The 16,588-nt window shown below is 49.2% G+C and overlaps 4 protein-coding genes across 4 annotated transcripts; 2 read left to right on the top strand and 2 right to left on the bottom strand.

The window, feature by feature from the left end:
- Nucleotides 1–147: 147 nt before the first annotated feature.
- VTN49DRAFT_5892 (uncharacterized protein) lies at nucleotides 148–1,710 on the top strand (the record flags this gene model as incomplete). The annotated part of the gene is made up of 1 exon (XM_069413999.1): nucleotides 148–1,710. The coding sequence occupies one exon, from the start codon at nucleotides 148–150 to the stop codon at nucleotides 1,708–1,710; it is 1,563 nt and encodes a 520-aa protein (XP_069266116.1).
- A 1,431-nt stretch (nucleotides 1,711–3,141) lies between these two features.
- On the bottom strand, nucleotides 3,142–4,136 carry VTN49DRAFT_5891 (uncharacterized protein; the record flags this gene model as incomplete). Its single annotated transcript, XM_069413998.1, has 2 exons — nucleotides 3,142–4,016; nucleotides 4,073–4,136. The coding sequence occupies 2 exons, from the start codon at nucleotides 4,134–4,136 to the stop codon at nucleotides 3,142–3,144; spliced, it is 939 nt and encodes a 312-aa protein (XP_069266115.1).
- A 209-nt stretch (nucleotides 4,137–4,345) lies between these two features.
- On the top strand, nucleotides 4,346–4,991 carry VTN49DRAFT_5890 (uncharacterized protein; the record flags this gene model as incomplete). The annotated part of the gene is made up of 3 exons (XM_069413997.1): nucleotides 4,346–4,364; nucleotides 4,728–4,765; nucleotides 4,842–4,991. The coding sequence occupies 3 exons, from the start codon at nucleotides 4,346–4,348 to the stop codon at nucleotides 4,989–4,991; spliced, it is 207 nt and encodes a 68-aa protein (XP_069266114.1).
- Nucleotides 4,992–6,085: 1,094 nt separating this feature from the next.
- On the bottom strand, nucleotides 6,086–14,260 carry VTN49DRAFT_5889 (uncharacterized protein; the record flags this gene model as incomplete). The annotated part of the gene is made up of 11 exons (XM_069413995.1): nucleotides 6,086–6,730; nucleotides 6,786–6,962; nucleotides 7,017–11,980; nucleotides 12,035–12,141; nucleotides 12,190–12,691; nucleotides 12,747–12,810; nucleotides 12,879–13,008; nucleotides 13,059–13,154; nucleotides 13,205–13,230; nucleotides 13,285–13,555; nucleotides 13,608–14,260. The coding sequence occupies 11 exons, from the start codon at nucleotides 14,258–14,260 to the stop codon at nucleotides 6,086–6,088; spliced, it is 7,635 nt and encodes a 2,544-aa protein (XP_069266113.1).
- Nucleotides 14,261–16,588: the final 2,328 nt, after the last annotated feature.

The following is a 16,588-nucleotide window of genomic DNA, read 5'->3' as shown; positions in this document are numbered from 1 at the left end:
TCGAACATGATGATCATGATGACTCGGAGGTTAATCCGGCAGTTTGATTCCAATTCTTGTGAATCAGGACAATCATCAATAATTTGAACTCCATTGCTAAAGTTTCTCCAGAGTGAAAAAGTACTAGGGAAGCACATGACAAGCACTATGGCGCTCCCAACCTCTTGCAGCGTTCTGGTTGTCGGAAGTGGAAATGCTGGATTCTGTGCCGCTGTGGCTGCAAAAGAGGCCGGGGCCGAAGACGTGGTGCTCATTGAGAAAGCCCCAGAATCCTGGGCAGGAGGGAATAGTTTCTTCACTGCGGGAGCATACCGGACGGTTCACGGAGGTGCAAAGGACCTGCTCCCGCTTGTGAACAATGTCGATGAGTCCACTGCATCGAAGATTGACATCGACCCCTACACGGAGCAGGATTTCCTTAATGACATGCAGCGCGTGTGTAGCGGTAGGTCGGATCCAGCTCTGACCAATACGCTAGTCAAGGATTCTTTGGATACCATTAGGTGGCTGAAGAAAAATGGTATCCGTTTTCAGCTCTCGTTCAACCGCCAGGCATATGAAGTCAATGGCCGGATCAAGTTTTGGGGTGGTCTGGCTTTGAAGACTGAAGACGGAGGCAAGGGCCTGATAGCCGATCACATGGCGAACGCTCGTCGACACGGTGTCAAGATCTTCTTTTCCACTCCCTTAGAACGTCTATGGATTGATCCGGCAACTGGCGCTCTCCATGGCGTCGTAGTCCGCCATCTCGGCGTTCCAGTGCATATCAAGGCCAGCGCGGTCGTTCTCGCCGCTGGCGGATTTGAAAGCAATCCCCGTCTTCGGGCGCAGCTGCTGGGCCCATCCTGGGACCTAGCAAAGGTGCGAGGGACTCCCTACAACACTGGTGAAGGGCTCGAGATTGCCATCCGAGATGCGCATGCCAAGCAAGTCGGGAATTGGTCTGGCTGTCATTCGGTGGCTTGGGATTTCAATGCTCCAGCTAATGCCGGCGATCGAGAGATTTCAAATGAATTTACCAAATCTGGATATCCTCTTGGTCTCATGTTCAACACGAAAGGAGAACGCTTCGTTGATGAGGGTCTCGACCTACGCAACTATACATATGCAAAGTTCGGTCGTGCCATTCTTGCGCAGCCGGGCCAATGCGCATTCCAGATTTGGGACCAACGGACCATATCTTGGCTTCGGGCTGAAGAATATCGTCCAGAGCGAGTCCGTCGAATCATGGCGGATACGATTCCTGAGCTAGCCGACAAGCTAGTTCCGTTGGGTCTCGAAGATCGTGATGCGTTTATCGAGAATGTGAACCGCTACAACGAGGCCGTCTACGCGTTTCAGCGGGAAAACCCTGATAGGGCTTGGGATCCGTCGATTCTTGATGGTCTTTCCACACAGTCAAGCACTGTAAAACTACGCATCGCCAAGTCAAACTGGGCCCTTCCGCTTGACCAAGGTCCATTCATGGCTGTCAAAGTCACCTGTGGTATTACTTTTACATTTGGTGGACTGGCGATCAATCCAGAAACTGCTCAGGTGATTTCCTCTATCACGGACAAGGAGGTGGACAACTTGTTTTGCTGTGGAGAAATGGTGGGAGGTTTATTCTATGAAAACTACCCTGGTGGGACTGGTTTGACATCGGGAGCGGTGTTTGGACGAAGAGCTGGAACCGCTGCTGCAAGAGTTGCCAGCCAAGGGAGGCAGTAGGAGTGTTGACACATGCCATGCTAGAAATAGGGAAAATGGATAAATTTCAATACGATAACTGCTAACGGACATTCCGGACGTTATCTCATTGCGTCACCGAGCCATTGTCAGAGGAATGCTCGATTCTGCCACAAATACAACCCAGCATATTTGGTCCTCTCTGGCTCAGCCTCGCTCCGCTCATGATTTCTCTCACAAACTCTTAGTCATTACATTTCATCCCCCGGGCCTCGTTGTCAAGGTGACTTGTCATCAAGAAGAAGGCAGAAATAGGGACATTTGACCTGGATTACATCTGCCAGCAGCAAAGCAAGAGCAGTAGTTGCTTGAAAAAAAAACTTGCTGAATTAATGGGACAGCGTTCAGCCAAAATATATAGGGTGTATTATCAGAAGCTCGACTGGATGTGCTCAGAGCAATTACCTTTGCAAGTGCGGAGCGTTTTCCAGAGCATCGTACAAGAGAGGAACCAACATCTCTTGGTTGGGAGTCATTCTCCGAGATGGGAATTTCCGGTGTCTTCTGTGAAGTCTCGAATTGGCCCTCCTATAACGTCTCAGTTTCGCGGAGCAAGGCTTTTGAAACCTTGCGTATTTTCAACGAAATCCTTTGCAACCTTGAGACTTGAGAGGGTGCTTTGATGTCTGCTTGCAGCAGAACTCCCATCTGGGAGGATGTACACCTCAGGGATCCTGACGTTCATCATTTCACTGGGTACGATTACTCTTTATGAAAAGGAAGAAATGATGTTACTAAACCCTACCAAGAATGTCTGCTCCACGTCAGGATTGCTCCTTGATGACTCCAAACCCTAACCCTGAACGGATGGATGACTGCCGTACCTTTCTGCCTCACCTCTTCCCATTCTTAGCTATTCGCATATAATTGCCGTACCTTGGGTGACGGTTTGAGTTCTAAAACGATATAAAGAGGAAGACATCGGCACTGCAGGCCGGCTGTTCAAATGCTATCTCCATTATAGGTACATATGAGAGTATACTGAACGATTTCTGTTGATTTAAGAGCTGTTCGGGCTATGAAATCTGCTCTGAGATGGACTCGAACAGCGTGGTGCAGCGTTCATCCAACTCAAATTCTCGAATACGGTATAAGCGATTACAAGATACGGTGATTATCGGGAAATTTCATCCAATCCGACTAATTATCGGTGTTCTAGGGTACGGCAATTATCCTCGCCGATGAAGGCGCTGCTACGAACCAAGGGAACAAAAATGGGTCATCTTTTTGATTGCCGTGGTTAATAGGATTTGATATGGCTCCTTTACAGGATCGCACCTTTTTGACCTGTCTTTGTCCAACGAATCAGTGTACGCGAATGGGCAGATACCGTGCTGCCATTGTTTACTAGAGTGTTTACTCGCAGAGTCGTTGTATAGTCCGTATGAACGGCAATACATGTTGAGAATCCCATTAGGAGGATGGCCATCCAGGTGCCCCGTGGGCCAACAATTCTCGATCAGTCCATTGCCACAATTCATCGGCTAACTTCTGATCCGTGAAGAACTTTTTGTCTTCCCGCAAGACCCCGACAGGGTCATAATAAGCTCCATTCTTCAATTCTGACGACGTTGCCGCCCACAGGCCATTTAGGGCTCCCTTCTCTGGAGTAACACCCGTCAACCAGCCGAGTGGTACTCCAACGAACGTCATGAACCATTTATTTATCCCAGTAGACTTTTGAAAAAGATCTGTGTAAACCTGACCCGGATTGTAGGAGACTGTCTTGAGAGATGGGTAGACTTGGGAAAGTTTCCGAGCAAAGAGGATCAATGCAAGTTTAGAGTGAGCATATCGCTGGTAAGCGGAGGCGAGAGGATCTGCGGTTTTCATTTGATCGAGAACCAATCCCGTGGACGGCGGATTGATGTATGCGGCCATCGATGTGTTGACTAGAACCCTCACATCCCTGCCCTTGCTGGCCGTATGCAGGAGCTTTGGCATCAAGAGTTGTGTAAGTAGGACATGACCGACATAATTAACGCCGAACTGGCTTTCGAAGCCTTCCGAAGTCAGTGCCGGCGCGGTACTGGAAATGCCCGCATTGAGGAACAGCAGATCGAGATACTCTTCATCCTCCAGCAAACTGGCTGCTAATTTCTTGACGCTGTCAAATGATGCGAGGTCAAGAAGGCGAATTTGGATATTCGCATCTGGGATTGAACTTTTGACTGACGAAACAAGTTCCTCAGCACTTGCAACTGAGACGGGCCGCACACAAAGATAGATGACAGAGGGGTGATGATGAACAAGATGCTTGATGGTCGCTGCACCTATTCCGGAATTCCCTGTTGATACGTTATGAGAATCATCTTGCATATCTGTGTCAATTACGAGGACCTACCTCCAGTGACCAGGATTACCTTTCCATGGAGGTCAGGAATATCCTTCAGCGGATCGAAAGTCATAATAATTCACGCACTGTGATCCGAGTAAGTCCTCGGTATCTTTTCAATATTGTCGGGAGGAAACTGAACTGAAAGATGGTACTCCGGCTGTCAAATCGTGCAATATTAATAGCATTGTTGAAGGAACCAATCCAGATATCACAATGGAAGCTGCTTGCAACGCTCCACTCGAATTAAACAAGTTAGTATATCTATCAACTGAGCACTCCATGCTGGATCCTGTTGGATGTTAGTATTGGAGTACCAGGAAGGGAACGTTGTGAAGGTTACGAATACGATACATCCATACGGTACAGTATGGGGCCAAATACTTGTTACGTTACATACCGTAATACTGGTTCAGCAAGTTACAGGGCGCATCGTATCAGAAACACTTGGTAAAGGTCCCTAGGGCTGTTACCCCGCGTTTTGCATGACTAGAGGGAATACCAATGCCCCGGCATGCTTACCCTGGCAGTATGCACCATAATTAATTGCTCAATTAGCTACCTTGTCACTAGGAGCTGATTCAGCCCTAGGCATATTGATTAATAAAGACTGATTCCTCGCCCATCGTCCGTTGGCGTGGGGTAACTAGCGTTGGTGCGATAGGTAATGCTAACGCGTATCTACACTGCGAAAGTGCCCTGGTGGGTTCAACTCATTTGAGCGAGGAATACGGTGCAAAGATGAGGTATTCGATTTGCTAACGTTGTCTTTCTGCAGGAGCGATACACCGCGATGCCAAGTCCCCGACGGCCCACGACGGATTCGGGGAAGAGTTCGGGCGAGGACTTGATGGTGCGTCCTCACGAATTGATAGCACGCCCTTTGCCGATGAGCTTGATTGGCGAGCGGGGCAGGCAAAAAGCTTAGGTTATGCATCGGATCAAGATTCTCCCCGAAATTTTGCCAGATTGTTTTCCGATGGTTGATGCGGGAATCCCTGGTGTCTGCCTCGCCGTACAGGGAATGTACCACCTCTATCCATCTGTTACAACCAGATGCCCTTCGTTCGGTGGCTATTCATGTGGTTCCTTTGATGTGTGCCAACTATAGAGTAGGTTACTCTAGTAGGTAGCCAACTATGTTGACGCAATCGAGACTGCCACATTTGCGGCTTGATTAGCGAGCGACCCAGCGTATCGAATGTCGTCGGTGAAGCAGCTATGGCAAAGGCTTTGTTGCTCACCATCTTCCAAAACGAGGTTTTCGAGGGTTCTGTTATTCATTTTGATTGGCTGTCCCTTCTCTGGCATCGTGCGCCCGACAAGCATACTCGTCCTTCGAAACTATCAAGGACGTCGACCAGAGCAAGACCTGGAAGACTGAACCTATGATCCCAATTGAACAATGTAGCTCCACAGTGGTATCACTGCAGGCTCTCAAAATTAGGAAGCACATGGCAGGTTTCTGCCCGCTGGTGCCCTGTACGTCCCGAATCTGAGATGATTTCTGACGGGAGTCTGCATGGGAGCAGGTATTAACTACAGGAAGTAGCGAAACCATTGATGCGTATATTTCTGTGAGGATTCAGAGATCTCCATACAGCAAGTCCTTGTATGTCACACTTTCCAATGTTTCGCAATTGTTCCCAAGTTCATCTGCCTTAGTGTGTTGATCCTGTTTCGTAGGACAGAAATATGACGATCCGTTGTCTGTCAACTTCCAATTGTGTCATACATGTAAATGATAATGCTGAGAGGTAGATTGCTATAGAGAACGTGCAATTCAATATTGACTGACATGGCCCGGTGGCATCTGTACGACCGACTCTGGAGAATTAGTAGTTGAAGAGGAATCAAGATTTCCGTCGCTAGGTTATCTCCTCTAGGTTTTACAGTTGACAAAATATCATGAAGTTTCTCAAACGCTGAACACTACTCATATTATGGATCATCATTTTATGACATTAACAATCTCCGCGAAACGTAGCCGTTCACAAATATATGCTTGCATCAGTCTCAGACTTATTTCTTCTGCCCTCCCTTTTTCTGCGACAATATGTGCGTTGCCAGGGCCCGCAAGTTTCCGGAATTGACAATTTTTGGCAGTGGCACCTCAACGCTTGTTTCTCTGCGAATCCAGTTGCGCAGTTCCACAGACACCAGGGAGTCCAAACTGTAATTAGAAAGCGGCGCATCTGGTTCGATCTCGTCCCGCTCAATCATGGTGATCGAAGACACTTTGTCCATCAGGGCGTCCAGAAGTGACAGTAGTGGATCATTGGAATGTCCAGCTCCCTGGGAACTCGATCGTTGGTCTTTGCCCTGCTCATTTCCTGTCTCCTCGGCATCGGGGGCGTCTCTTATGTATTCAACGAGACCCCAAGGATGGAACCATTGCCATGGGAGAATCCCGCTGTCATCGCGATTGGCGAAACTGAATGAGATGGCCTTTCCGCCGCGGTTGAGCCCGGATGATGATCCAATGATGCTTCCCTTGACGACTGTTAGGAGGTGCTCCTCGGAGAGGAATGCTCCCAAGGATCCCTTCAGAGTTGACTCTAGATTGCGGAACGCCACGTAGCCAACACCCAACACGACTGGCAGTGCCACGGAGACAGATGGCTGTCCACGCGCATTTCGATATTCAGCAAAGCTATCGTAGAACGACTACTCACCATTAGATCGGTAAATTCTTCCGCAGATTCAGAGTTTGGAAACCTACCGCTGTTGCCGAATAGATCGACTGACCAATATTACCGCTCCCGGCAAGGAATGTAGACAAGAGAACAAAGAAATCGAGGTTATCAGGTAGCAGTTCATGGAGATTCCATGCCCCTTTAATGCGTGGCGTTGTAATATTGTGCCAGTCCTCGAACGTTGTGTTCTCCAAGAGTCGATCCTATTGGGTAAATTAGCAAGTGGTCAATTCCAATCAATTTCAAGTATAGCGTACCCTGAGCCAAAGAGCGCTGTGAATCACCCCGCCAACTGGTGGAAGGTCTTGGATTGCCTGCAAAGCATTGACTACATCTTCTCTCTTGCCGACATCACAAGCTATCGCTCTGATGCTCACACTGGTGTTCTTGTAGGTTTCGAGGACCTTCTGGACTTCAGGACGCGTGTCGCCGCTTCTGCCGAGCAGAACAACATTTCGAGCGCCGTTGTCGACCATCCACGGAGCAAGGAAAAGGCCAATACCACCTGTACCTCCCGTAATGATATATGTCTTGTCAGGACGCAGCAGATTACCGTTCGTCACAGCAAGGACCGGCGGATTCTCTGCTAGGATTCGCTCGTTCTCACCCATGGTGATGACAATTTTTCCGATATTTTGACCAGATTGAAGTTTGCGCATGCCAAGTGCGATCTGGGAAACTGGCACTGCGGTTACCGGGCGAATAGGCTTGATGACGCCTTTGTTGACAAGGTCAATCATGTTAGCTAGACATTCCCGATGTTCCTCAGGTTTCTTTTGGAACCGTGTTCTGAGATCAACACCACAGAAGGTCACGTTACGATCGAACGGTCTCATAGTCAGGTAGTTATTCTGGAGAAGGTCTCGCTTTCCAATCTCGACAAAACGGCCAAAGTCGGCGATCACAGCCCATGTGGCTTGCAAGAGGTCACCGCTGAGAGAGTTGACGATGACATCAACTCCCTTGCCGTTCGTTACTGCCAGTATACCGTCTCGGAACTCCGTAGTTCGACTCGAGAATATATGGTCCCTTGGAATACCGTACTCCTCGTGCAGGAAGTCCCTTTTGGCTGGGGAACCAGCAGTCACAAAGATCTCAGCTCCGATATGCTGCGCAAGCACGATGCAAGCTTGGCCAACTGCACCGGATGCAGCATGGATCAGAACGCTCTCCCCCTTTCTTAGCTGGCCGAAACGCATGAGAGACATAATCGCAGTAGAGTATGCCACTGAAATTCCGGCAGCCTCTGCGTCGGTAAAATCAGCCGGCGCCTTGCATGCCATCCAGACAGGTACTTGTACATAAGTAGAGAAACTCCCCCCATCTAAGCATCCGAAAAACACCCGGTCACCAGGTTGAAGATCGGTTACTCGGGAGCCGGTTTTAACCACGGTACCAGAGCCTTCGAAGCCCGGACGAGTCCATGGGATTGAGCCAAGAACAAGAAGAACGTCCCGGAAATTCAGACCAGACGCATGCACGCGGATCAAGATGTCATCATCACCCAAGGGTTGATGAAGAACGTCGGTCCTCTTGAAGTAAATTGAATCTGGACTTCCCGCAGTGTCTACCGTCATCTCGAAAGAAACATCGTCTTGCCACAAGTCTTGCTCTTTCTTGGTAGAAATTCCGGCTTCGGAAGCGAAGACCTCTTTGGCTGCGACGAGTGGGCGATAGCGCGGCAACCACAGCATCCCGTCACGCCATACATAGTCCTTGTCAGTAACATGCGGCATCTCTGGATCGCGCAATTGTTTTGAGAGTTTGAGAATTGCGGAAGCTCCGTCAGAAGTAAAAGACAGTTTGTCCAGCATCAATAAACTTCTTGAGCCATTTTCCAAACGAACAGTACGCAACAAGCCTTTGACTGCATCGCAATCAGGACTGCCATTTTCTGGTATCACCCATAGCAGACCCGAGATTCGAAGGAAAAAGTCCTTCAGCAGTTCAAATGTATCCTCGGTCATTGTCTTGAAAATACTGTTGCTGGGAGAATCTATAAAGATGCAGAAAGGATCATCCTCGATGCTGACTTCGCCGAAAGGTTTGACGACTGTCTCGCAGTTCAGGTTCTCGACAAGAATATCTGCCACGGATTGGGCGAATTCTTCCTCCTCAGGGGAAGTCAACGGTCCGCAAACCGTGATGGGGGATGAGTTGTCATCTTCGACAGTTCCAACTCTCCTCGTAGTCAGGACGTTCATGATATTCAGTCTTTCATCTGGATATGCCGGGATAGTACAGTCAAGTCCGGAGAAACCGTGTTCTGTAAGAAGGCGGTTCCATGACTGCTTTGACAATAATGGTCCGTCTTCCGGAGAGCGGTACCCATCTTCGGCAAGCCACCAGCCAGGGAGCAAGGCGAAGGGCAAAATCAAAGGTGCGTGCTGGCATGCCTCCAACAATATTAGCTTTCCGTTGGGCTTCAGGAGAGATCGCACATGATCTATTGTGTTGGCCATATTGGGGGTTGCGTGCAACACGTTCGAGGCAATGACTAGATCGTAGTCTTCGACGGCGAAACCCTGTTGCACCGGATCTTTGCTGATATCAAGTTTTTTGTAAGTAATATACTTGGACCATTTGCCCAGCTTCTCGCGAGCCTTTTCAAAGAAACCACTCGATATGTCTGTGTAGGTGAAAGAGAAACCGTCCGGCAGCCGTTCACCTCCACGAGACAGCTCTTCAAAGACTGGTAATGTAGCACTTCCCGTGCCGGCTCCAACTTCCAGAACGCGTAAATTGGACTTGACGTCGCCCAAATTACGCACCCATCTCGCGAGAATTCCGCTCATACGTGCATTTGTCATATCATCTTCATATGCCCTGGATAGACGGTTGTTTTCTAGCATGACTTCCAGCGGCTGGACCTCACCACGAAGAATCTGCGGCAGATGCTGGCCGACTGCGCACATCATCTCACCTTGCCCGCCGAAGCTGGAGACTTCAGATTCCAAAGCCGACACATCAACATCATTCAGGATATTCTGTTCTCGCTCAACTACTCTAGTGGCCCAATTCTTGAATCTTGCAAGGTGCTCCGGAAGTTGCGAAAAGTCGTGATTGGAAGTTTCCCGCAACGCTCGATCCATATAGTAGACTCCGATGAGGTTCAGCAGGCGAGTGCGCCGCTGTTCGGGCTCGTCAGATAGTTTGGCGTCAATGAGGCGGAGCAATTTCTCATTTTCAATATGATCCGGACTTGGAATCAGGTCCCAGTAGAAGCTGGACGGGAGGTTGGAAGCCGACTCATCGCGTTGTCCAGACCAAATGATTCTGAATGCCACAGATTCCCACTCTGCCACTGGCACAAAGGATCCATCGCGTCTCATCAACACGACCACTGCGGTCTTTAGGCTTCCGCCGGTAATGCTATAATCAAGTAGACGCGTAACAACTGTCAGGCGCAAGGAATCCGTGAAAGGAATGTTGTTCGAGATCCGAAGTCGGCTCACGTAATTTGGCATGAGTGCCGGCTTTTCGCCATATGGCTCTAGAAGAGGACCCAGACCTTGGAGAAAGCTATCCAGTGTCGGAGCATCGACAGTTGCAGGTGATCCGTATTGGGAAGGCTGCCAGATGAGACCAGCTTGGAGCTCTGTTTCTGCGACTGTCCAACCAGGACCTTCCCACAACTTTACCATACGCTTGAATGAAGGGCCGTATTGCGTTCCTTTCACTGGAATCGACGCATATTCCTTCGCCACGTCGCGCTCTTTGAGTTGATCACTCTCAATGAGAGGTATTGACGCCTTGATTGTTGGATTCTCCAAAGTCAGCTCATGTGCAACTGCCTCAATTCGGCCATGACAATGTGATGTCCAGCCAAACTCGGGGGACCAGGTCAGAATCTCGAATATCCATGTGGAGGTGGAAACATTTTCTGTTCCCATGGCAGCTGGCCTAAGCTTGGTGGTGATGTCGATTCGCTCGTCCTCTTCGATCTCCAAGCTTCGTTTTGCATGGAACTCCTGCACTAGAATGCTAGAAGGGCGAGGAGATGTCACGCTTCTAAGCGCTTCCATGCCTAGTGCCAAAAAGGCTGTCATCGGAAACACGACATGGCCGCCTACAACGTGCTCTCGGACCCACGGCATTTCATCCAGATTGAACAACTGGCGGAAAGATACCTCGCTGCCTTGGTCGTAAGGGCTTCTCCACCCAAGGAGAGGACTGTAACGTTGACCTGGGTGCAGTTTCGCTTGCGTGATCCGCGACCGCAGCACATATCTTGCAGACTTGTCCCAAGCATACGCTGGTAGATCCGAAATAACATTGGAATTTGATTTATTGGTGCCATTAACAGCTCCAAGTTGGACGGGGAGGCCCAAGCAAAAAAGACTCTTAGCCAGAGAAAGGATTGAATCTTCGTTGTCTGTACCGCGTACCAACGATGGAAGGTACGTAAACTGGTCCTGACGTCGATCGGTCTGTTGACGTAGAGAATCCACTGTCTGTTTGATTGGTCCCTGAAGAGCGGAATGTGGCCCAATTTCAACAATCAAAATCGGCGAACGTTGTCCAGAGCTGGCGACGTCTTTGCGTGCAGCGAAAACTCCCCGGATTGCATCGGTGAAGCGAACTGGTTGAAGCAAATTCCTGACCCAGTACGAAGCATCGACGGCATCTTCCTCTATGACGTTTCCAGTGACTGAAGATACAAAGATTGGCCGAGGGCTCCCTGCAGAGATGTCCATCGCATTGAAGAAAGGTTTGATGGACTCCAAGTATGATTCCGCGACCTGCTCCATGTGCCGAGAGTGATACGCGACTTCGACGCGTAATCTGCGAGCAAAGATACTGCGTGCGGTGGCCAACTGATGAATGCTCTCTATGGCAGAAACATCTCCCGAGACAGTTACGCTCTGGGGACTGTTTATAGCTGCAACCGTCGCGTAGCCACTGCCGCTCTCTTCGATTAGCTTCGAGGCCTCCTCTGAGCTCGTTCCCAGAGCAAGCATGGCCCCCTTCTGACCACTTTGGCTCAACTTGACAGCAGCTTGGCCACGATAGTATGCTACTGCAACAGCGGCCTCGAAAGAGAGAAAGCCAGCCGCAAAAGCCGCAGCAATCTCACCGCTGGAATGCCCTGCAACCGTAGCAGGTTGGATTCCCCAGCTCTTCAACAAGGAAACCAAAGCCAACTGAACCGCAGTACAGGCCGGTTGACTGATCTCGGCTGTGTTGATGCGTGTCTCAGACTCTGGCCGGTGTAGTTCCTCTGCGGGATGTTAATTCTGACCCTATAATGAAATATGAGGACGGATAGCTCTACCTGTCAAGCTAAATTGGGACCCCAGCTTTCGGAGAATATCTTCCGCCTGCTCGATGGCCGCATTGAACGGTTCATATCGGGTCAAGTTTGCTGCCATGCGAGCGTGTCTAGCTCTATTAGTATACTTCGGTTACATCACTCGTGACAGCACTTACTGGGCGCCTTGACCAGTGAAAACAAAGGCAACGTTTTGATCTCGTGCCTTTCTAGACTTCGCTGTCGCCAAACTCTCCTTGAGAGCCTCCAGCGAGTCTGCTGTGACAGCGACTCGATGAGGATGATGTGTACGGCGTTGCCCCAACGTGTAACTGAGATCGCGCAAGAATGCTTCTGAATCTGATACACGATTCAGATAGTCTCGAAATGAAGAGAGGTAAGCATTGAGACTACTCTCGAACCGAGCAGAGAACGCGTATACTCGTTTTCCAGGATCGATTCTATCAGGATGAATTGAGACATCGCCGTTCGAGATGATGCCATTAGCTTTACCGTTAACCTTCTCGACATCGTTTGGAACACTATGTCCGTTGATCAAATGTCCGTTCGTCCGTTGCCCATTTGTTAGCTGTCCGTTTGACAATTGTTTGTCGTGGATTGCTGGACGCTGATTTTGGGGTGCCTCTTCGAGAATAATCACGGCGTTACTCCCACCGAATCCTAATTTAATATTAGTTTGCCACTGTGTGCAATAACGAAAAGCCGGGATGCTCACCAAAGTTTGTCACGCAAACACGCTTCCGCTCATTTGATGGCCATGGAATTGTAGTTGGAGCCACCTTGGCCACGTCAGTTACTGTCCTTTGCCAGCTTCAGATTGTGGAAGAAAGTATCGACGAGTACTCACTCTCAACTTTTCCTTTCCCTCGATCTTATCATTGAGCTTCTCGAAGTTGGCATTGGGCAAGACGCTTCCGTGTTGAATCATCATCACTGCCTTTATCACGCCGAGAATGCCGCTTGCGGCTTCCGTGTGACTACGCGCAGTCAATTCATATCCAGCATTGCCGGATTGTTTCAAACGTACCCAAAGTTGGATTTCAGGGATCCAATGTAAAGCGGATTGGAAGACGTTCGCTTGCTGGCAAGGACTGTGGCAAAGGCTCCAGCCTCGATCGGATCGCTGTTCTGTTTAGATCTGAAGCATAGCAATTGTCAGATGAAACGACTTACCCGACTTTCGTACCGGTTCCATGACCCTAACATGGCAATAAGCAAATGGTCAAACAAAATTCTTCGTTGTTCGGCCATACCTCGACAACTGGGGTTTCAGCGGGGTCTAGTCCAATTTCGAAGTGAGCCTGTCGGAGAAGACTTTCTTGGGCAGATCTTCTGGGCATCGTGATGCCATCCGATCGACCGCCGTGGTTACAGGCTGTATTCAGGATCACGGCATGGATAGGATCACCAGATTCAATGGCGTCATCGAGACGCTTCAACAGAAGACAGGCACCTCCCTCTCCTCGACCAAATCCGGAGGCTTTTGCATCATATGAGAAAGATTTCCCTTCAGGAGACAAGGCCCTATGCGACATTGTCAGTCCCCAAGAACATGGCTGAGATGAAGGTATCTTACCCCATGGTATCGAGGAAGCTAAACTGCCCAGGCCCAAGCAGCAGGGCGCAACCACTGGCGAAGGCGGCATCACATTCACCAGCTCGCAGACTCTGGCAGGCCATGTGAATGGCATAGCTGCTGCTGGCGCATGCCGCATCCACAGCGATACTCGGGCCGGAAAGGTCAAAGAAGTACGAGAGTCGGTTGGCGAACATGCAAGGTGCTCCACCCACGCAGGTCCAGTTGGAAGAAGCCGGGAGGTCCTCACCCATCATATAGCCGTGTTCAGGTGAACCGATGGCTGAGAAAACACCGGTATTTGAACCGGCTAGATCCAATAGAGTGATCCCCGCACTCTCGGCAGCTTCGAATGCACATTCTAGCAGCATTCTATGGTGCGGATCGACTGAGCGGGCCTCCTCGGCACGCAGGTGGAAGAAAGGTGCATCGAATGCATATATATCATCAGGTAAGAAGTGACCTCCTTCAGCGGCGATGCAACCGGCCTTGTCTTTGTCGGGGAAATGAAAGGCATCATAATCAAAGCGTTCTGCTGGGACCTTCGACCATGCACACTTTGCTTCCTTTAGATACTCCCAAAGATCTTTCCTTCCCACACCAGGTGCGCGGTAAGCGAGGCCAATGATGGCAATTGGTGTGGAATTGGTCATTGTCGAAGCGTCCTGAATGGAGGAACGATAATGTATAGAAGGTGATATCTCGAAGCGAAGTGGAAGAATGTTGCCAGGAATCTGAAAATGTTCAGAGACCACAAGTAGACGGGCACTTCAATGAGAGCAAGGCTGTCTTAAAACTGTTTTACCGAGCAGCAGCAACAGCTCACTAACGCGAACTAGATGGTAATTGTACACAACAACGGCAAGTAAAGTGCCCAATGAGTCTCCAGTCGAAGGAATCGCTCGTCTTTTGGTTGTTTTCGCTCGAGTACATGTGTTCCGATCTCAGCTGTGAGGGTCAATGGACGAAACCAGGAAATTACGCTAAGGTGAAGGTGGATAGACGTAGCTATTGCGCGTACATACTCCGTGATAATTCCGATATTTCTGAAAGCCCGCTTTCCACCTCTTCCGTGTCATGGATGGTGTCACTATAACACATTGGGCAAGAACTTTGAAGGGATGCGGGATTAATTCCACAGTTGATGTGGCACTTAATCTAGAGATGGAGTGGATCGCAGCGCTCCCCCAACGCTGTACTCATTTTTGGTGGATTGCAGGTTGTGTAATCCACTCTTTACAGACAAAGCTTTGACTGAAACTAGGGCATTCCGTGCAACAAAGGACAAGGATCGTGATCCATTGACCCTACATGTGCCCTGTATGAGTGACCACTATGCTCGTCCCTAGAAATAATTCTGAAAGGGAGAATACTAACGCAAATTTCGTTTGCGAAGATTCGATATCGAAGACCACCAACTGGCGCATCGTCCTGTTGAGGAGTGTTTACCTTTGTCTGGCCGATAGCTCTTAACTCCGTGATCGACAGCGACTAACTTCCCCTAGGAGATAAGGTTAATCGGGATTTCATGTTTGGGGGCCGGTCCCGCCCTCCACAGTGATATGGAACATATGGTGTGCTTTGTGCTTGTCCGACGGATGACTCCGGCCCTCGAAGTGCGGAGTATAACATGGGGTTGATAACGTCAGTACTCATGCAAGTTCTCAATTTGTTCCCGATTCTTAATCCTGTTTCGTCGATGATTTCACATAACCAGGCTCCCAGCCTCTACCCTGGTACAAAGGTCCATAACATCGGAAGGACTAATGTCCCGGGACGGAAAGGTACGGATGACCGCAGGATACTAACTGGAAGTACTTGTACGTGGAGCCGAATTGTACTCGTAGGTCTAGCTGGAATTGTCTCTCCGCGTGCTACAGACTCTCCTGCGTAGGCTAGATCGTAGGGAAGATCAAAGCCCGAAAGACCGATAACACAGACCACAGTGCTTAAGTCTAGAGCTTAACCCTCGAAGCCTTCTAGAAGGGGGAATGTGAAGTCCTACCAATTACGTCATTCAGCTAGGAGCTGAGGGACCCATGCCATGCCCCCACATGGAAAATAAGATTTTGCCCGACGGATGCGGGCCCGGTCCCTGTCCCGCACTGCCACCCCGGCCAACAGTCTATGAGCGCCCCTGTGGGGTTGGAGGTAAAATTACGACGCGAACGTCGCGACTCATTCGGCCACGGTCTTAGTGCTAACTAGTCTTTGTGTTCAGAATGATATGATACATCTATTTCAATAGGAAAACGACATATCTGAGCATGAAAATCAGTTCCACCCAGGTAACTACCCTCCCTACCTAGTTATAGGGAGTACTCCGTAGATTTAACGGTAAGAATTAACCGTTTCGGTCTCCAGTTGTATCATACAATATTGTTACAACTTTGATAACATACTCGTCCAGAATTTCAATACATAAGACAAACTCCTCCTGGGAGTCAGTGATGGTCGATTGTTAAATCAAGACTGTCGCATGGATTATGCGTAAGTTCTGTACTATTATAGTTACTATTATCTTCAGCTACTTGTGGAGTCATACGAGTACTACCTGTGACGTTCTAGAAGTCTTAAAACGATGAGATAATGTCGCCGAAGAATACGGGGACAATATGGAAATTACTTATAACGTACCGTACTTACTACGCAAGAGTTACAACACGGCACGAATACTTCGTACCCGTATTTACATTAGCCACGAAAACTTCGGAGCCAATACAGCAGTCACATTATTAGACGTCTAGAATATGCTTGTTGTCTGTAAATAATGAGCACCGAAGCCTCCAAAGTCCGTACATGCAGTACTCGCACATGTAACTAGTAGCTCCTCTAACTTTACGGACAGCGGATAAAGTCAATCACTCTAATTGACTCGGATTGGAATCTGATTCTCGCGACTACGGTAGTTATTTGCAGATTCGTCGTGAGATTTCGGGCTCAGACCTTCGAGAGCCGCTATCAATCTCAGCAGTTCGAAA

Source organism: Thermomyces lanuginosus, assembly GCF_041956635.1.
Source record: "Thermomyces lanuginosus strain ATCC 200065 unplaced genomic scaffold VTN49scaffold_36, whole genome shotgun sequence".
Classification (NCBI taxonomy): domain Eukaryota; kingdom Fungi; phylum Ascomycota; class Eurotiomycetes; order Eurotiales; family Trichocomaceae; genus Thermomyces; species Thermomyces lanuginosus.
Note: the sequence above shows the minus strand (reverse complement) of the source record. Positions and strands in the feature narration are given on the sequence as shown.